Here is a 21,906-nt window from a genome sequence, read left to right as displayed (position 1 = left end):
ATTCTTTCTTGTAAAAGTAGAACACTGGCACTTAATTATTCAAAATGAATGCCAATATTAAGGTGTTAAATTTTCTGACAGCAGATTGAAACAATATTATTTACATGTGACTTTTATATATAAAGAAACTTTATTTTTTAAAAAAACAATTTAAATAGTCTCTAACCCTTAACTGCACAGTAAGCATATGCATTACAGGAGGAAACAAAGGCAGAGCTCTGCTCACACGACACCATGCAAGTACAATGCCAGGAACTTCTTGAATGTGTCTGGTTGATAGCCATGTATTCCAGCTGGAATCTGTAGGGGGGAAATTTTGGATTTTCAATGTCTGTCATACACATTAATACAGCAATACATTTCACTGTGCTCAAATACCATCTTAAGTTTATTCTCATCCTGTCCCTTCCCTGAAACAAAGGAAAGGAAGTAATTTCTTGAAGAGGATATAAAAAGGATTCAAACAACTTAAGGTTTTGTGTTTTGTTTTGTTTTTACTTTTGGATATCCTGAAGAGATGTTGTCAGAACCAGGCTCTAATCAGCCAACATGCCCTTGAGTATGGCATTATCGTTAAGGCATCTGTGCATGCCTGTTACGATGTTACGTGTACTTTTACAATGATACACACTGGTGATTTCTGCTTGTAATGCACTCTAAGTAATCACATGGGTGCTGGGCATGAAGCACCTCAGTGCTACTGAGAGTCTAACTTAATGATGTTCAGGATGCCCCCTATTCTAGTTTCAGAGAATTAATATGTTGCCTTTTAGTCTCCAAGCTTTTCTGTCTAAACTATAAAGCTAGACCGAGTTCCTGCGGCAGCAAGTCATTCTACCTTCATCAACATACCCGGACAACTTTCTTCTTGATTACTGGACGACTCCTGAAATCCTCATACAGAAGATGATCTGCATCCATCCAGGCCAGGTTTTTAACACCATTGCTAGAGTCTAGATCTGTTGTATTCAACTGGAACACCAGGAAATGGAAGCGTTGGCCATCTGTAGCCACAGTCTGCACAACAATGGGGTTCTCCAGGACCCTGGGCTCATCCTGGAAATCGGCATGAGAGGGAAGTGTGAAATAAGAAGCCATAGGATAAGCTCCATTGGTCAAGAGAAATGCTGTACAGTATTAAAAAGAAGAATACTGCCTATTTTATAACTGGGTGAAACCGTGAATGGGTTCAATTCTTAATTTGTTAATGAAATAAAGATAAAAAGGCACACAGTGTGGCTGCATCAGAGGTGGTTAACTTGTGGCCCTCCAGGTGCAGTTGCACTGCAATTCCCATCATCCTTACCAGCGGAGTCCAACCACCCTTAATGAGCCACAGATTTCCCCATCCCTGATTTACTCTTAAGCTTTGCCACCTGAATGTACTTGAAAACATGTAAAGTTGTCTGTCCACATGTGGATAACTGGGGATAGAAGGTAGCGCAGGAAAGGGTCACAATGGATGGTAGAAAGATGCTAGACAGCAGCGCAAACATCTGGCCAGGAAAACATTTTGAGTTGATAAGACAGGCTAGCAAGACAGAGAACTACAATTATGTCTGATTTTAGTTTGGGGGAAGAAGTGGCACCTACTTGGAGGGTTTACCAGAGGCCAAGCCAAACCTCAACAAAAGCTGCAGGACTTGAGGACAATCTGTGACAGCTTTCCATGCTCATAAATTCAAATACCAACTATCAGCTAAAAAAGCTGCTTCAATCCCATTGGGATTTTTTCCTCTTCTGTTCAGGTACCAGACATTTACCAGACTATTATTTATTCAGTATTTTATATGAGAAACTCATGTTGAATAGAATACCATAACACCCACAATTGACCTAGAATTCAACCAAGGCTTTTCAGTTAGACTCCTGGATGGAGGACCATACAACTTAGCAACAAGAATTTGTTTTCCTACATCAGTCAGTCCCCAACAATCCCACACTCCCTGTGGACAGCAGAAATGGAAAGTGCCAGCTTTTTAGGGGTTTTTTAAATGCAACTTATGGATCACAATACCACAGTGTCCTAGCACTGCCAAAACCCCAACTCTGAAACACACCAAGCTTCCATGTGGATTTGCCCATGGAAGGTTAGAGAGCAAAGCACAGAAGGAGCTTCAGCAAACTTTTGCCTCTGAGTTAGGAACAGCAGCTAGCATGGTGACCATTAATGGAATGATTGGACGAATAGAAGCAACTAACTGCCATCTCCTAATTTGGACAGCATATGCCATAGTTTTCCTACAAAAATCTTAATACTCACCCCATATAGCTCCTTTGCTTTGGCCAGAGCATTCCCAAAAGCAAACATTATCATTTTCGCCTGAAGCTGTGGTGGCCTCATTTTACGTACGGTGTCATACTGAGCAATGTACACAGTGTGAGGATAAGGGTATGGGTACCCTTCTCGGAAACCTAAAGCACAAATCAGGTGATAGTTAGAACTATTTCACAACTCATTGCTCAAGAAGAAGACAATTTCTAAAGTGCAATTAAGAAACCTGACATTTTAGTGTATTGACTTCAACCCCCTATTCTCACATATGCCATCTGATACAATCTCATCCATAACAAATTAACTTCTGTGAAAATGATTTTTTTTTCTTAATCCTCCAAGGTCTAGGAAATTCACCTGTATCATTTTTTATGTCATATGCATGAACTTCTTGAAGGTCAATTGTAGGCAAAACAGGGTAGAAGGTTTCTAAAGTGTGGTTTTCAGTGGCTAATATCTCATCTTTGGAGGCTATAGGCTGTAGAAGGTTCGTTGCATTCAAAATCTTCCCATGGGGACCACGAACCTGAAGTAGAACAGATTCTGTAAAAGAAACAGTGGACTGTAAATAGATCCTTCCTCACTAAAACTATGCTGAAGCTATCAGCTGACCCATATAAATACCATTCTGAAAATGCTCTTGTAATCCACTAGCACGGGGCAATCTCTTTTTCTGTTTGGACAGCAAGTACTAGCACTCTCCTATTCATGCTTCCTCCCATGTTGAGCAAAAGAAGACCTTCACCACTTCCCATGAATATGCATAGCTAAATCTACAAGTCATCATTGAGTGATTGTGGATACTTCCCATATACTTAGGGGAGCTTACTGTTGTATTCTTGGAACCATCAGTTTCCAGAAAATGTAATGGCACGCCCTTGGCTAGGAAGGGAACCTAGGCTAGTGTGGATGTCAATGAAACATGGTATATTTTCTATAAAGGATTTCTGCCCTCCAAGACTGAGGGCAAGTGGAATCAGTCACTACAGGGACTGGGTAGATGGTCAACAGATCAAGCTAAGGAAATCAATTGGTTCATGGCCAAAATTAAGATCATATTTTTTGATCAAGCTCTATTATTTTCAGGAACACAAGTCCAAATGCTTTGAGAACATAAACTACCAATACGTATTTTACAGAAATGTCCTGTTAAAGATTCAGCATTTAAATCAAATGTGCACATTTTTCAAGTTTACAGTAAAGAACAGTCCCCTCTAATTTCAGGAGAGCTATAAAAGCCGTTTTGTTACAGCAGCACAACTCTAACAAATAACGTTACTTGTACAACACTGGCTCTATAGTAGGGGTAGGAAACTTGTGACCTGCCAGATGTTGTCAGGACTCCCATCAGTTCCCAACCAGACTGGCCAACAGTGGGGGATGATGGGAATTAGCTCTATGGGATTTTCTCTATCCTTCTACTTATTCCCTTTTTGTTAACCTACAGAAAAAGGCTCATGACATAGAAGATCTTGTGATTTTACCTCAAGGGCACTCTTTCTGATGCTAAGCTGTGGACCTTATAATCTTTCTACAGAACCTTCCTTATAAACAAAATACTTATTTTGACTTGTTTGTTAGAATCCCACACATTTCCTCCAATCTGGATCCCAAGATGGCTTACAAAAAAAGATGGATATATAAAAACTACAAACAGATCCAAATAATAAATAAATAAAAATCACCAATAAAATTCCATAAGCTTGAGAGCAAACAGATCATATGCATTTATTTCTTAATGGTGAGAGCTGACCATATTTCCCCAAGGAGGAGCCACCACTGCCCTGTCCCACCACCCTCCACAGGGGTGTGGCCATAAGCAGGGCTTCTCCAGCTGACCTTAAGGCAATATGGTGGACAGTACAGGGAGAGGTGTTCTTTTAAGACAATTCTACTGGGATAAAGAGACATACCTCGTTCCCATGCAGCTGCCACTCTGTAGTCTTGAGCAAACATTCTTTTACCCAATAAGGGGAATTTCGCTGTCATCGTCCTGCATAAGTGTAGCAAGTCTTCTAAAAGTACAGGGCTTCAGAACAAAAAAAATAACTGGACATTAATTTGTAAGTATTATAACATTTGCAATTGGCTAAAGGCATGCATGTTCAGGCTCAAATTTGTGTTACACTTCACACTATGTTTCCAACCAGTGTTCAGAATTTGCTATGTGTATTTTGCACCTGACTACTGGCCACTTGTGACTAAGTGAAGTTGTCAGGTGCCATCCTGGTGCCCAGACATCGCCCTCATCAGGCGGTGGATGCCTGGGGATCCTCGGAACTGGACTGTTTCCACACACTAGCAACATATCCTGTAGAATTCTACCCATTATATTTTATCTGCACAATCAGAATGAATTTCAGAAACCAAAAAATTGTATTGAAAAATACAACTTTTGAGTCGTCTGCCCCCCAAATGGCAACTAGACATTCCGTTTTGGCAAACGGAACGCTGGTTTAGGGAGTCATTTGGTGCCTAGCTTATGTATCTGAGTTTCTAACACTGTTCCCAACCACCCACGTTGAGCTGGAAGGTCTGCAGCAGGCTCCTACTCACCCTCACTTGCATGTGAGTGGAAATTCCCTGTACTTGAACACGTTAATGGTCAGGGACTAGGGGGAGTGCTATGCATGCAAATACACTGAAGACCATTCATGTGTTCAGCCAAATGCCTTAACACAACTTCAAATTATAGTTACAGTTAATTATACATAGGACAGTACACCAGGTATTCATTATTAAGAATGCCAGGAATCAATAATTAAGCCAATCAGTGTTACCGGCAATCATCTGGAAACAATATTGTGCAAAGGCATAAGCAGAGCTACATTAAAATAGTTCTGTGCAAAAGGTAACTCAAATTCTATGGCAAGTCTCCTTTTATTCTACTTCTAGTCATGGGCGATGACTGGAGGTGCGAATGCAGGTGGAGAGAGTTAATTTTTATTATTAGATATTAGATATTTATCAGCAGTAGGTTCAAAACAGTAATTTCTTCTTACAATGTGTAATTAATTTATGGAATCCATTGCCATTAAGGCCACTAGCCAAATTAATGAAGGCTAGGTTAGGTCTATCAGCAGCTATTGGCAAGGCAAGGCAAGCAGGCTAGCCCCCACCCCTCCAATCACCAAATTTGACAGGCAGGAGCAGTGGCAGCACTTTGAAGCCCCAATGATCCACCATGCTCTCTGCATGCACTGGTGATCAGATGTGCTTGCACAGAACCAGTGGTCTTTAAAGGGGTCTCTGCAAGCACCTAAGATCAGCTGCTTGTTGAAACTTGAAAAGAGCCATGCAGGCTTTGCAGAAGCTGCCAATGATGAAAATCAGTAGAGCCTGCAACCCCCTTTTTTGGCACAGTCACATCTTTACTGACCAATAGGACAAGTAGACATAGCTTGGCTAAAAGTCTTGCAGGGCAAATGGAGAGGCTAAACTCAGTCTTAAGCCAACCACTAGCTTAAGAAAACCTCCTGATTCATAGCCAATGTACCTCCAAAGCTAGTTGCTGGGGGAGTGGCATTACCTTTATGCTGAGTTTGTGAGCTTCCCAGAGGCATCTAATTGGCCAGAGTAAATAGCAGAACATTGGACTAGTTGGATTTTGGGTGTGATCTCCTTATGTCCTTAAGTATGGTTAATAACCTACACTACTGCCCTATAGGTTCTGAATGTTTTAGCAGTCATTCCTCAATCTTTCTTAGCCAGTCACTAGAAACTCATTTTAAATACATGTTAAGATTCTAAAGTGAATTCTGCACTTATACTGTATCTGAAGAAGTGTGCATGCACACGAAAGCTCATACCAAGAACTAACTTAGTTGGTCTTTAAGGTGCTACTGGAAGGAATTTTTTTTTTTGTTTTGACAGAATCAAAGAACATACACAACCTTATCCATAAGCTGTTCTCATTCAGAACAAAGGTGCAGAAGTAATTATTCTTCAAATCCCTCCTTAATACACAGATTTTCTATGAAGCCTTTGGCACAACCCCCTCAATGCTTAACTGTAACAAACCCAACTGCATGCAACCAAAATCATCATCCATTCCTGTCTCCCCTTCCTCTGTTGCTTCCCCATGTCAGATTTTTGACAGTAAGCTAAATAGGGCAGAAACCTGTCCTTATGTACTCTGTAGAACACCTCACACACATCTGAGGTGCAGTAATAAAAAAGTAAACTTCCTAGTTTTTAATTTAAACACATACAAAGGCCAAGAGTACAGAATCAGTCTACACGGAACATCTCAGGACAGTTCCCCAAACACTTGATAGTGAAAGCATGCTTTTTCTGAATTAAAACTGGACAGCACATTTGATTCTTACAGCCCCAAAAGTTGACTTTTTAGGGTGTATGGAAAACTAACTGTCTGTATCTCTGCATGAATCACTGCTCTGCAAGGAGGCATAAACTGATCCAGGCTATTAGTTCTGCTGTATTTGTCACCACGCTGTTTGCTAACTGCCTTATTAAAAGAATAAAATATATAAGCTGTTATGACAATTTCAGAAATGGTCCCAAACAATGGAACAGCCAAAAAAGGAAACTTGAGCCAAAGACTTACCAGTAGGTTTCTCTAGGTACATCCTCCTCACTGCTACCCCAGAGGCGTGCATGATAAATGGCATTCTGGACTCTCTCATCCTGGTTTTCACATTGATTAGCTGGGTCATTGATTATGCTATGTATTCGCAGAGGTAAACCTTCTGTCAGCTTTGTCTTGGTTAGCCACAATGCTTGCTTTACACCTTCAAGTAAAATAATATATTACCAGTGAGCATCTTTAGTACTGCACCTTGCACTGCAATCACTCTTACACAAGAACAAGGACTTTTCCACCATTCTTTTTAAGATTTGGAGCAGGGCAGGGGAGCTATTCTAGAGACAAAATGGAGCAGAAAACCAAGACCACCTTATAAATGCTGCATGCATTGCAGTTAATTACTTAACAAAACCTGGACAAGTATAGATAAGTTGGCACAATGTGGCCCAACAAGTTTGTGTCCATTAATTTGCAGTTCCCGCCTTCTTATAACTACCACCTTTAACAGTATTTATGCTTTCCAAATACTGGGCTTTTCTTTGCAAATAACGATTATGATGCTGGGCAAGATAAAGCAAGTAACAAATTTATTAAATAATTTTACATTGGGGCAGCTGCCTGAGAGAAGAACCATGTGACTGTGCTAGCCTCCTAGGCTGGCCACTGTCACCTGCTCTGCTCCGATGTGGAGTGCTTCTGGGAAAGGCCTGCTCTTTAGCAAGAACAAGACAGCCAGCAGTGCCACATCAGCGAGAAGACAGCTTGTCACCTAGGAAGCCAAAATCTCCATAAAGGCAGAGCTATAGAACTGTGCCATTAAGAACAGCCCCTTTAAAAACTTGTACATAAGCTCCCTTTCCCCCTCACGTGCTGTTGCTGTTGCCTTTTTTTAAACTGAGACTGTCCACTCGGAGAGCCTTTTCTAAGCTGCAGGACTGGGTGTCCATGCCATTAATTGAGTGCTCCTCGAATGCCTGATCTGCATAACCCAAGCTCAGCTTGTCACTTCGCAGGCACCAACCTCTGGCCGGTCTCTTCCTTCCACCGCCCCCTGCATCGCCTGCACTCAAGGACTCCCTCAGAGCCCAAGCCATCCTGACACCAAACAGCCCGAAGCTGGCCAGCCTTCCTCGCCCACCGCCCACCAGCCTCGGTCAGCGCGGGCCCCGCAGGCAACCCTCACCTTCCAGCACGCGAGTCCGCTGGTGGAAGACGTAGCAGGGCCGCTGCTTGTAAGTGGGCATCTCCTCCAGGCGGGGGCCGCCGTCGTGCCAGGGGTCGTGCCACCCGCGCTCCCACTTGGGGTGACGGGGCTTGGCCAGCCATGGCACGCGGTGCAGCTTCCCCTCGTACGTCACCACGTCGAGCTCGGGAAGCTGCTCCCGCACCGGAGGCACTTTGCGTAAGTACCAAGGCAACGGCGCGCCCGGCGGCGGCCCGCGCACCGTCCACGGGGTGCGGGGCAGCGGCTCCCGAGGACGCTTCGGCCCGTAGGTGAATTTGGCGCGGCGCTGCCCGCAGAGCGCCCAGCACTGCGCCCGCTGGGCGGGCAGCCGTACGACCAGCATCGCTGCCTCCACTCCACGTCGCCGAGTCCCCCACAGACACCTCACCGCCCGCTGGCGGCGGCAGCCATTTTCTTTCCGCCTCCGAAGCGCATGCCGGGTAGAGGGGCGGGGCTATGCTGTGATGGACAGCGGGCCGCTTCCCCACCGCGCAAACTCGGCGCTCGTCTGGGCCCGGCGTGGGAAGGAAGCGGGTTGGGGCTTCGCCGTTGAGGGGACCGGCGGTGGCTCTCCCTGCCGATGACGCAGCCGGTGGAAGCGCCTCCAGCTCCCTCAAGGGCAGAAGAACAGCGTCCCGCCTCGCAACGTGGCGACTAATCCTGCCCTTTTCTCCAGGGAACGCGCCGCTTTCGCAACGGAGGGGCATTGCCATTGCACGGCGCTTGTTGCACTTGGAGCCCCCCAGCTCCGGGCGGTGTGCATGGTTCTCCCGCGTCCTCATTTTAACCCCCACAACAACCACCACCACCTGCGATTAAAGCACCTTTGACTGCCCCCGCGGCAGTTATCGCGTTTTGCATGCGAAAGGTCTTGGTTTCACCCCTTCCCGTTTCCAGGTAGGGCATCGCTGCTGGAAGCGCTGGAGGGTGGCATCAGGGGCTGAGCTTGGTGGCCCCCCCCCATGGCCCGGCTTGGTGTAGAGCAGCTTCCGTATGGGGGAGATCGAGGGGCGCTGAGCCTGCAGAGAGAGAGAGGCTCCTTGTTCATGGGCTGCCAATGATTTTGGTCACAAGCCAAAGTCCAAATAATTCGATTAGTTTCTTCTGCCCCTCATGTCATTATTTATTGCGTTTATATCCCCCCCCCCCAAGGTATCTCAAGGCGGCATACACAGTTCTACTCATATAATCCCCACAACAACCCTCTAGGTAAGAAAATTTTAAAAAGTCCTTCCAGTAGTACCTTAGAGACCAACTAAGTTCTTCAGAAGTGTGCATGCACACGAAAGCTCATACCAATAACAAACTTAGTTGGTCTCTAAGGTGCTACTGGAAGGATTTTGTTTATTTTGTTTTGACTATGGCAGACCAACACAGCTACCTACCTGTAACTAGAACCTCTAAGGTAAATTAGGCTGAGAGGCAATGACAGGCCTACAGACATGTACACTACAGGGCATCATATCTTTCTCATTATTTATTTCATTTATACCCTATCCCTCTTCTAGGGCAGCATATATGATATGCTCACAACAGCCACTGTCTCCTCAAAACAGCCCTGTAAGTTAGGTGGCAGGGAGGCTGATGGGGCCAAGATCACCCAGTGAGCTTTGTGAATAAGCAGGGATTTGAACCTGGGTGTCCCTTCCTGGTCACATTACCTTATACAAGGCCAGCCCACACCACACACCTTTAGGTAGTTTTGCCTCTGACCTACCAAGCATGGTCAGAGGCAGCAGCACAACACAGGAAAGTAGGCAGGACTGTGGACCCGAATTTAAGCTATAGTCAGAACCACACAACTTCCTTTTCTTGATGTGCCACCGCCATCAATGTTTGCAACATTAATGGGACTGGTCAAATAATAACCCTCCCAGCATTGCTTAGTGAAAAACGGGACATAGAAAACTGCCTTACAAGTCAGAGCCATTGGTCCATCTAGCTCAATATTTTTTGCACTGAGCATCTCTCCAGTGTTCCAAACAAGAGACTTTCTTAGCTTACCTGTAAATACCAATGGCTGAACTTGGGATCATTTGCAAACAGCTCTTGTCCCTCCCTCACATTAACATTCTGACTAGAAATCTCAAGAACGACTTACCTTGTGTATATGTGCTAATGAAAATATTAATTGATTCTATCCATTTCCTCCCTTTTTGTTTAAAAAGCTGATAATGTTAATATGGAGTGTAACTGATCAAGGATGTAATTTATCAAAACTGTCCCTGGAAAATATGGGAAGTTGGCATATATTGTTAATGGTGCTTAATACGACTCCCAGAAACCTCCTGGCCTGTACATTTTGATCTTAAGAACTGGATGAAATGAAGGTCAGCATCCTGTTCTCACAGTGGCCAGCCAAATGTCTTTGGAAAGGACACGAGTGCCACAATACTCCTTGCTCATGTTTCCCAGCAAGTGCTATTTAGAAATATGCAGCCGATGATACTGGAGGTAGAACACAGCCATCGTGATTAGTGGCAATCAATAGTCTTATCTTGCATGAGTTTGTCTAAACCTGTTTGTAAAGTTGGTGGCCATTACTGTACTCATTTTGATGTAAGGCAAGGTGCATAGACATCTGTAGGCACAACCCCCATATGGCTCTTAGCTAGTTTGTGAATGCATCCAGATTGGATTTTTTAATGTAAATGTGTATATGTAAAACTGTTAGCCTCCCCTGATTATGTAACTTCAGAAGAGTCCAGCAAGATGGTTTTTCCTAAAACAACTACATTATACGAAAGGATGACATACTGAACTCTGATCAGGTTTACAGAGGTTTAGCTCCTAAAACAAACTGGGGACAGGATCCATAGCCTCGACATTTTCGCTGTTGGGACAACGGATTTTACATTCTCTTTGACGCCTTTGCTTCTGTAGAGAGTTGGAAGGAGGAAAAATGACCCGTTTAACCTGTTCCTGCACCATCAATCCAAAGCAAAGTATGATGCTGTACAAGGTTACATTTGATTACCTGTGTATATCATTTCCCATTAAAAAATCCTGAAGCAAAATAACAAATACTGTAGTAAAATACCAAAACTTAAAAATAACAATATTCCAAAAATAGATTTAAAACAGATATAAGTGTTAAATTTAACAATATTTATGTACTACTTGGTCGTAACAAAATTTCTTAAGAGGTTTACAAGTAATAACATTATCAATAAAATATGAAGTGCTTCCAAGCAAGGAATTCAGCTATAATGTGCTAAAATACATGTTGGCTGTGGTAGGGACAGATCATCTCCATCCAGCAGTTTGAAACTGAGTGTTATATTTTCTAGATAATGGATGATAGTGAAGATGACTGGCTGTCTCTCAAGCCCAAAGAGCCATTGCCATCCCAGTGCTGCGGTAGTGGCTGCAAACCTTGTGTCTATGACACGTATCAGGAAGAGCTGGAGCAGTGGGAAAAGGCCAAGGCAAAAAAAGACAGAAGCCTCCTGACAAGGAAGAAACAGCAAGTAGAAATCTTAAAAATATGTTAATATTTCATCTGGGTCCTATCCCCCCCCCCCCTTGTAAATAGATCCCATTGATTTCAAATTGATCTACTGTACGTTCAGGTATATCTGTTTAGGCTGCAATCCTAACCCCACACACCTGGGAGTAAGCCCCACTGAATTAAGTAGGCCTTATTTCTGAGGAGACATGGTTAAGACATGGTTACTTTGCAGTTACTTTCCAAAACAGTATTTTGTCCTTTTTATATCTAATTAGAAGTTTAATATGAGTATGTTTCAAAAAGTTTATGTCTTTGACGTGTTTCTCTCTTGCCAGCCTCTTGAATGCAGAATTATTAGAAAAAGTGTTTTATAACAATAATCAAATTTCCCACTTTTTAATATTTGTAATTATAGTTTGCTACCATATTGTCTTCCCAATAAGTCTTGCAAGTATTTTTGCTCCTATAAAAAGCAGTAAAATATGTAAGCTTGATTATCATTACATTTTAAATGCAAGAAAATATATAGTAATTCATGCAGGAGAATACATTCCTTTCTAGCATCTCTCATATTGATGAACATCACAACTTACTCATAATTCAGTTTTATCCCATTGTGCCATCTGGGCTTTCTCCAATTCTGTTAACGGACCTCAAGCACCCAACAACTGAGGGCAAGCACAAATCTCTTTAAAATATGATGTTGCTTATTGGAGTAATACCTGAGAAAGGATGCTAGGAACTGAGGTGCCGATCCCATTGAGACTAAGCCCCATTGAACGCAATGGGTCCTACTTCAGCCTAAAAACGCATAGGGTTGTGAAATGCATGCTGGGAAAATGAGAACAAGGAAATGAAGAAACAAAGAGAAATGCTTTTTTTTATTTGAAATGATAGATATTAGGGTTCAAGCCTGCTTGGAAGCCCTTTCCATTGGCCTGGAAGCCATTTTGATGTGCCAGGGCTAAGGCACATGCTCAGAGGTGCTTTTCTTTATTATTACTTGTTCCAAATCTGAAGTCTTGAGACTTCAATCAAATTCAGGGGCCACAGAATGAATGGCTCACATGCCCTGAAAAAGATAAAACGTGTCTTGAACAAATTGGTAATGCAAAATTTGCTTCTAAAGATTGCCTGGAGGCCCGAATAAGCTATTCTCTTCACTGGATCTTTGTACTGTGAGAAGCTTCGCTCATGTAATTCTTGCAGACATGGAGCTGTTAAAAGTGCTGGAGTTTTGCAAAGGAAGAAAGACGGCAGCCCTAGTGGGAGGTCTAGAGAAAAATAAGAAATTGCTTTTGAGAGAGACTGCAAACTAAGGAGGAATGCCCATCCATTCCTTGAGATAGGTAGAAAATTACCTCCTAGATGGCCTTCCATCATCTTTTGGGAGTGCTATTACTATTTCTGTGTGGACATACCTTTAGTTTCTCACCTTCTAAAATCATTATCAGCATATTGTTATGGTCATAATTGTAAAAAAGGCAAGCAGATTAAAATGGGGCTTCACAAATAATTACTTACTGAATTAACACTTTATTGAGACCAGATGTATTCAGTCTTTAAAATTTGTGTGTGTGGCAGGGTGTGTATGTTTTGCAGTAACATGTTTCACCATGGCAGAATTCACTCACATTTTTTTTAAGAAAAGAAAAGGGGGTGGCATTGCTTAACCTTGTAATTATTTATTGTTGCTTTTGCAGTGTAGTAATTCAGAACTAACTCCAGAAACGTTTACAGCTTTCATCATAAGCTCTGTGGATCAGCTGACAGAGGACACCTACCAGTATAAATTTGAATTGCCTGGAAATAGCAGCCTAGGGTTGAGTTTGGGACAACATATTGTGCTAAGGTACTGTACCAAGTCTCTAGTTAAACAGGCCTCAGTATGTGATTTAACTTGCTTTTTGTTGTTGTTGAGCTACAAAGATTTCATGCCAAGTAAATCATAATTTCTGTGCTCCCAGATTGGCTCTGTTGAAAGAACTTGTGAGCTCACTGAGCTTATTAACCTTGTTAATTTTATGGTATATGCCACCCTACACTTGCTTTTCCTTCCATTTTATTTGTATTGGAGGCAGAAAAATTAAGTGTGGGTAAGAAAGCCAATTTGCAGAAACGGAAAGGGTGAAAAGCAAATGTGTATTGGAATGATCGTCACGTACCAACACATAGGGACAGTATATTAACTTTTCCCCCTGAGGAAGCTATGCCCATTGCAGTACAGAGCCACCTTTCATATTATTTATGTTATGAGTTACCTTTGTATCCCACCCTTCCTCTAAGATAGGCATGGCCAAACTCGGCTCCCCAGTTGTTTTGGGACTACAATTCCCATCATCCCTGACCACTGGTCCTGTTAGCTAGGGATGATGGGAGTTGTAGTCCCAAAAACATTTGGAGGGCCGAGTTTGGCCATGCCTGCTCTAAGGTATGTGGGAACATTTTGCCCTCCCAGTAACTCTGTGAAATAAGTTAGAGTGACTGATCAAAGTTGCCCAAGTGAACCTTATAACTGAGTGATGGTGCAGTCTCTAGATTCTGTGGTCCAACACCAACACCCTGACCATAATATCTTTCTTTTTAAAAAATTGTTTATTTGGCTTTTCAGATTAAAATTATACAATCACGTATCCAACCTACAGCATAAAAACAAGATTCCAAAGAATCTCCTGGACTTCCCCCCTCCCCTTTGTTGGAGGACCATAATATCACACTGAGCATCTATCCAAAATGCCTGATTCCCACTGAAAACAGATTAATAAAGCTGCTGTTGGCAACTGTTAGAGTTCACTATATATCCTCCCCATCACTGTAACAGCTAGATGCCTCACAAAACTTCATTAAGGATAAAAGAATTGACTATTCTGAGTTGAAACGTTGTCTGTTGTTGATGTGCAATTGATTGGCAGTGGAAGCCAGGAGGTACATTGCTTCCCAAGTCATTTTTGGACTTTTAAGATGACTGTGATTCAGTTTCTATAAACTGGGTGAGGTTGCCAGCACCACGACAGGAGCATGGTTCATTCTGGGCTCCTTCCAACACATGTAGGAATACAAATGGATTAAGCCTAGGAGTAGTATCATTGACCTCTGTGCAACATTTGTGAGATAGGTCTGATTTTGCATGACTGTTTCAGTTATTCTTTCTGCACATTTAGTTGGGAGCATTCCCAAATTCAAAATTTTATGAGTGTGGGATGTTGTTTGTTAATATTATTTCCATGTATTCACTATCTGTCCAAGACCATTTATAATCCCCCCTTAGTATAGTTCTATAATTCCCTTACTTTGTGAGCAACATATTGCACAAAATAGCTAGGCTGGCCATGTAGCTCATCTGGCCCCAGGAAAGGGAAAGATTGTTAAGGGAGGTGTGTGACAGAGAAATCTGAGGTTATTTCAATGCCTTGAATCTCTGTGATTTCACTGCAAAATGGGAGGGAATGATCTATTGTCTGGCTTGGCAAAGGACAGCCCATGGGGAAGGAGGAAGGATACCTGCAGTGCTTTTCAGGCAGCAGCCTTTGCTGAGAGAGCAGTACTTTGCTGACAGGAATTGTAAGGGATTCAGATCAGGGTTCCCTTCCTCTATCTTTCTTTCTCTCTCTCTTTTTTCCTTCCTCAGAGGACTAGTGAATGGTTTGGAGGTTCAGAGAGCCTATACTCCAATTACTCCTGTGAATGCTGAAGGGTACTTTGAAGTTTTAATAAAGGTAAATAGCGGCCTTTGTTCTATAGATTAACAGCTTGACGTAGGAATCATGTCATCTTCTAGGCCAGCTGAGTGCTTAGCTTTGTACTTTAATAACTAGAGGCCTGCAGTCAAAGATTTGGCTTGTTAGTCCTAATCAATATGTGGAATTCTGCCCCCCTCCCCTCGCTCTGAAGGGGACGCAGGTGGCGCTGTGGGTTAAAGCCTCAGCACCTAGGACTTGCCGATTGAAAGGTCGGCGGTTCGAATCCCTGCGGCGGGGTGCGCTCCCGTCGTTTGGTCCCAGCGCCTGCCAACCTAGCAGTTCGAAAGCACCTCCGGGTGCAAGTAGATAAATAGGGACCGCTTACTGGCGGGAAGGTAAACGGCGTTTCCGTGTGCAGCTCTGGCTCGCCAGATGCAGCTTTGTCACGCTGGCCACGTGACCCGGAAGTGTCTCCGGACAGCGCTGGCCCCTGGCCTCTTAAGTGAGATGGGCGCACAACCCCAGAGTCTGTCAAGACTGGCCCGTACGGGCAGGGGTACCTTTACCTTTACCTTTTACCCCTCGCTCTGAAGTAAAGACGGGGCTACTCATGCAGCGAGATGAGGTGGTAGACTGGGGTGACGGGATTCTGGGTAGTACCATTTCAGAAACTTCCTGCAAGTAAAAAAATGACATGTACTACATGTAGCACTGCCTTTTGAGGCACATTCAAGAGGGCTTTTCCTGTGGCAGCCTGCCACATATGGAACTCCCTGCCGCAAGAGATTAGGTTATCTTCCTCTCTGTTTGTGTTCTGCTGGCATTTTATGCCTATTTTTAGAGAAACAACCACACCACGATTCTTTGGTTCTGCTGTTGCTTAATTTTGTTTATTTATTGTTAGCTCTGGCTCTCCGTGCCTCCCTGTTTCATGACGCTGTGTTTAGACCTAGTTGGTTTTGGTATTTGTTTTAATAACATGTTATTTTACTGTTGTTGTTATTTTTATGGCTGTTTACACCTTGTTAACATCTTGGAGGAACTCCATTTCCAAAGGGGAAAGCAGAATGCAAGGGTTCCCCCCCCCCCATAAATAAGTACAACTTTCCCTAATCCATAGTTTTCTACATGCAGTGAGCTTTCAAAGCAAGGGAGAATCTTAAAATGCGTTCCCACCCTACCTCCCATCTGAATAGTTTCTGTCCATTTTACCCCGTCATTCTGCCGTATGTATAGACTGCACTCAAGTCAATCAAGTTGACAGCTCAACAGGCTTTACTTCATGGTTAAGCCAAGTTGTTCTTAGAGAAGGGCATCTACTTGGTGCATGTTGGGCTGCAGCACTTTGTCCTTGTGAAGTGTTTTGTGATGATGAGGTGGGAGAGTAAAAGGGTTGAGGATGGCTCATCTGTCATTTTGGACAATATGGAGCCATCTATACAGGATCCATCTTTGTGCCTATATTAGTAGTCATCTGTTACATTACTATGGTATGTTACAGGCAGTGTAGCCAGAATGACCACAGCAGGAAACTGTAGTAAGTACAGAACCTGCCATTCCATGCTGTGATACAGCTGTAATGTTTTTAGGATCAGTGTCAATCACTGCATAAGGCAATTCTCCTGAGTAAATTCAATGATTTCTCTATGGGATTAAGAGATTTATTGATTGCAGCCTTTGAGTCCTTATGTTCAGAAGGAATGTTGGCAGAGCCTAACAAGGATCAGTGCAAACATAAATAATAATGAGCCTAGGAATATCAAAATCATGTCTATCTTTTTAATCTGTCTTTACACCTTCTCAGGGGAAGATAGATTTCACTGTAAATCTCAAACCTCAAGCACTAGATCTTCCAGGCAGGTCACAGGGACCCATCATTTTGCCCTCTGCTCACCCTCCAGGAATGTGTGCTTTTCAGGGTTTTATCATTGATTGCGTGATAGTTTGAGCATGAATTATACGCCTTTTGAGGTGTGTATAGCTTTTATAAGACACTTGTGGGTGGATCATTTCACCATTATTGTGGCAATTGGAGGGGGAAATGCTACATTTGAGCTGCATTAATAGGTTACCTTTATAGGCTGACTGTGAAATTTTATATATACTTGCTTATTACACACAAGTTTTGCATTTCAATAATAGTAGTAATGATTGTAATAACACCTTCCCTTTATATAGAACCTTTCATCCCAAAAGGAACCATAGTTATTCTCTGGCAGTAACAAAAGAGATGGAACACCCATCGTAAAGCACCCATTTGTATAACTTGGCTTTGTAGATTGTAGTGTATTTCTCACTATTCAGGCAATTTTTGGAAGTACTATATTATTATTATTACTATGCAATCCAAGTGCTGTTCAGACACCCCTGTGTCCCATGATTATGGCGCTGCATTTGTGATACTACAGTTAAGTGCAAGTGAGTGGCGATTTTCTGCGCTTAACCCTCCCTTTGAGTGATTCTATAATGTTATGGTGTTTTTTGGTGTAAAACCTGGCATAGAGGTTTTCTCTTCAGGAGTTTCTCCTGCTCTTCTATTTACAAGAATTCATTACAAACCAGTTTGGTCATTTCCCCATTAGAACGAGGAAGGAACCTATTTGATTCTAAATACATTCTGTCTCCTGCAACCAATCTCTCGCCAAATGGGAAACGTAACTGAAGTCTTCTCTCTCTTCACACCTTGAATTTAGCATCCTCTTCTGCCTTCTTCTCACTATGGCTAGAGGTATACCAGCAACTCCACCCTGCCACGGCTCCTAAAGTTTTAACAGCAGCCTGGCATGCAGACATTTATCAGCAATGTCTCCTGAGATGAAGATACATGATAAGAAAAGCTCCATCTGCTAAATGGCAATTGTAAAACCAGCAAAGACCACCTGTAGCAGCTTGAAGCGTAGCTGTCAACTTTTCCCTTTTCTTGTGAGGAATCCTATTCGGAATAAGGGAATTTCCCTTTAAAAAGGGGACACGTTGGCAGCTATGCCTTGAAGGCTAATGCATATATTGTGGCATAAGCTTTCATGGACTAGAGCCCACTGCAGTGGGTGAAGTTGACTTTAGTCCATGAAATCTTATGCCATAATAAATTCTTAAGTCTTTAAGGTGCTGCAACACACTCTCCCTCTGGGAATTTTTTTTCTATGCCAGAGGCATAGGAGCAGAGACTGTGTAAAGCTGGCCACCTTAAGCATAGCTATCTCTCTTCTTAGAATCATAGAATTGTAGAGCTGGAAGGGACAACAAGGGTCATCTAGTCCAACCCCCTTCAACGCAAGAATCTTTTGTCCAGTGTGGGGCTTGAACCCTTGACCCTGAGATTAAGAGTCTCATGCTCTACTGACTGAGCCAAATCTGTTCTTTCCTAGATGCAGATGCTTTTTACATTCATTATTGTAGAGAAAGTATGGTGCTGTGATCAGATTTTTGTGTGATATGTTGTCTTACCTTAAACTACTTTCACTCCAAACTCATAGAAGAAGGAAGCATTAAAAGGCAGAATATACAAGTCCTGGAACAAATGACCGAAGAGGCATTGTGCACTTGAATTTCACTACTCAGAAAGCTCCCTTTTTCCTATAAATGCACAGAGTTCCACAATGAATAAATGATTGCATGTGTTAGGTGCTATTTTGTGTATCTGTTAGTATCGGGTGCAAAGGCTATTTGCAGTCAGAGCAGGTTTTAAAATACCTGAGTGGTTTTATCTGCCACCCTGCTTAGTCAGCACAATCACAATACAAGCAATAGACAATCTTTATTTTGCATACACTTGAGCGAATTAACAAATAATAATGCTAGATTCATAACTCATGTCCAAGATTAATTTAAATCTCTTTGTGCTAGACCTTTAATATATATTTTAAGCGATTTTAAAAATATTTTTTTCTGTTCTAGTTTATGAAATTTTATTTGTAGAATATAAACGTGAGGTTTTCCTCTCAAAAATGTTTTTGTTTGTTTGTTTGTTTTGTGTTTTCTTTACAAGTGCTATGAAGATGGACTCATGTCACAATATGTAAAATCCTGGAAAAAAGGAGATTCGGTTTGTTGGAGAGGACCATTTGGAGGTTTTCCTTATTCAGCCAATCAAGTAAAGTCATATATATACTTACACACACACAACCCCCCTCTCAACCCCTTCACTACATAGCAATCACAGGGGAGTTAACAGCATAATATCTAAAAATGTAATATAAAATAAAATGGACAATACAATACCAATGAGATACAATCAGATGTAGGGCCATTATTACAAGTAGTCAAATACCAAATAGTTGGGTTCCTATTTTTGGTTTCAGGAAATGAGGGGAAAACCATTAGGGTTTAAGAATCAGGGTAGGGTTCTTCAGATTTTCACCACGGTGCTTCAGAGCTTTGACATGGATCTGTGTAGGATGCAATTTCTTTTAAAAAGAACAAGAGGAGAAAATATAGCAGATGATCAAGAATAGAAGTCGAGTCAGATTTAGTATAATTTTATTTTATATTTGATAATTAAGGCTGTAATCCTAAATAGGACGCACTCCCCATTGAACGAAATAGAATTCCATCCCAAGTCAAGATACTTAGAATTGTCCTGTTAATATTGCAAATCACAAGAGACAGAAAAGATAAACGGTGAAGTCTGAGTCCTTTCTGAGCACTGTCCTCCTACCATGTTTGTTTCATTCCCTCTTGAAGCTTCCTTGTCATCTGAATTTCAATACTGACCATGATTTAGCATGACATGCACTTTCTGGAACAAGCTCATGTCTATTCAAAAAGTTCATTGGGACTTATTGCCAAGTAAAGCTTTCTCAGTTGATCACAGTGGACACGATTGCCAAAGGAGAAAAGATAATCCCCGAGTTATGCAGTGTTCACACTTTTTTTATAGGATGAATTGGCGCTGAAATTCAGTTTCTGTTGTAGTGTTTTTCCATTTCCAGTGACTCAGATGTATTTGGCATCTTCTGCTTCATTTTCAGTATGGAGAACTTCTCATGCTTGCTTCTGGTACTGGTCTAGCACCAATGCTTCCTATTCTTCAGTACATAACAGGGAATGAGGATGATGAAACATTTGTAACTTTAGTGGGCTGCTTCAGGAACTTTGAAAATATCTACATGAAGCCTCTTCTTCAAGAGCAATCTCGATTCTGGAACATAAGGGCATTTTATGTATTAAGCCAGGTAATATTCTAATAGGCAATTTTTCCTTCCCATGGGACAGTGTGACAACCTTCCCCTCGGTTGATGCATGAACCTTCATGCTATATGTATTGCAAGTGGTTCAGTCCTGCACTGAAAACCTTGTCATGTCTAGCCTTCCTAGCTGGGAAAAGGACCATAGCTAGGTAGTAAAGCCCATGTTTGTATGTAGAGCCTTTTGCAGCCCAAGAGCCGCACCCCCTCATATACAGTGTTCCAGGGGCCACATGCCAGGGCTGAGTGGATCCGGAAGCGAAAGCAGCCAGAACAATGGATGTGACTCTTATCTTTGTACAGAAGGCTACCTCTCAGCCAGACAAAAGCCAGCGGTCTCTACATCCCATCTCTTCTCCTTCCATCCAGGAGAGAAAAACAGGATTAATATAGCTCAAGGCTAATTTAGTATTGGCCGTATGTTTCTCTGAGATGACTTTAAAGTGTCTTATACTTTTGCCTCTTCAGGAACATTCACTCAAAAATCTGCCTTGGAGCTTTCAAAAAAACACGCACCTTGGTCGAATAAACGAGGACGTGATTAAGAGTATGGTGAACACATGCAGAAGACAACCTTACGTATTGATATGCGGCTCTGTGTCATTTAGTGAAGAGATGGAGAGATCTTTGAAAGCCATTGGTCTTAAAGAAGATTCTTATTTTATATTTTAACGGACTTTAAACAAACAAGGCATCTTTGCTATGAATAATCTTAATCTGCTTTTGGTCAGATTGGATTTTTAAAAAATGTTTAGCTGTGCCAATCCATCCAAATGTATGCCTTCTGTGTCCTAAGAGTTGGCTAAACAATCCCATGAATGAGCAGATACCACAGCTAGTGATAAAAGCCTGGTTCCACTTGCAGCCAGTTATTCTTGACTGTTTCCAGAAAGTAATTATGGGGAAGCTATTGCTCAGCACCATGGGAATTGTCCTGTGGCATCCCACAGAGCTCCATCTTGTCCCCCATGGCATTTAACATCAGTTTGAAGCTGCTGAGAGCTGTCATCAGGAGATTTGGAGAGAGATGTTATCAGTATGCAGGTGATGCCCAGCTCTATCTTTGTTCCATCTGAATCAGGAGAGCACCTCAGGACTCACACTTAGAAGCAGTGATGGGCTGGATATGAACCAATACACTGAAGCTGAATCTCGATTGCCCATCCCTAGGTGCCCTAGGCACAGTTCAGCAAGAGACTTGTCATATTTAAGCCCCATTGAGAGCAATAACATGGAATTTAGTCATGACTAAGTTTTGCTGAACTGTGGCCAGACTCCACTGCCCACCATTCAAGTTCAGAGGGCAGAATCTTCAGTACAATAAGGAACCAAAAAGAGAGAGCTTCAACTTCACTTTATAACAAAAGGGCTAAATTTGATCTATTTCAGAGCTGAGAGGATATTGATCTGTAGACCGAGGAAACCGGAAACCTTAGCCTGATCTAATTAATACACATAATGGAAAATTGCATTGGGTTTCTGTTGTTAGTCATAGAAGCCTCTTTGAGGGGGAAATACCCCATGATGTTCTACTTTTCTCAGC

General features: G+C 42.3%; 2 protein-coding genes across 2 annotated transcripts; one reads left to right on the top strand and one right to left on the bottom strand.

The window, feature by feature from the left end:
• Positions 1-111: 111 nt before the first annotated feature.
• MRPL37 (mitochondrial ribosomal protein L37) lies at positions 112-8,483 on the bottom strand. Its single transcript, XM_083742649.1, has 7 exons — positions 8,005-8,483; positions 6,843-7,026; positions 4,189-4,304; positions 2,633-2,818; positions 2,264-2,415; positions 853-1,056; positions 112-300 (listed from the first exon to the last, which is right to left on the bottom strand). The coding sequence occupies exons 1-7, from the start codon at positions 8,387-8,389 to the stop codon at positions 223-225; spliced, it is 1,305 nt and encodes a 434-aa protein (XP_083598775.1). The 5' UTR covers positions 8,390-8,483; the 3' UTR covers positions 112-222.
• A 78-nt stretch (positions 8,484-8,561) lies between these two features.
• CYB5RL (cytochrome b5 reductase like) lies at positions 8,562-21,832 on the top strand. The gene is made up of 7 exons (XM_083742684.1): positions 8,562-8,943; positions 11,337-11,516; positions 13,201-13,349; positions 15,126-15,213; positions 19,166-19,270; positions 20,148-20,351; positions 20,832-21,832. The coding sequence occupies exons 2-7, from the start codon at positions 11,340-11,342 to the stop codon at positions 21,033-21,035; spliced, it is 927 nt and encodes a 308-aa protein (XP_083598810.1). The 5' UTR covers positions 8,562-8,943; positions 11,337-11,339; the 3' UTR covers positions 21,036-21,832.
• Positions 21,833-21,906: the final 74 nt, after the last annotated feature.

Source organism: Podarcis gaigeae (genome assembly GCF_964106915.1).
Source record: "Podarcis gaigeae genome assembly, chromosome: 6".
NCBI lineage: Eukaryota > Metazoa > Chordata > Lepidosauria > Squamata > Lacertidae > Podarcis > Podarcis gaigeae.
Note: the sequence above shows the minus strand (reverse complement) of the source record. Positions and strands in the feature narration are given on the sequence as shown.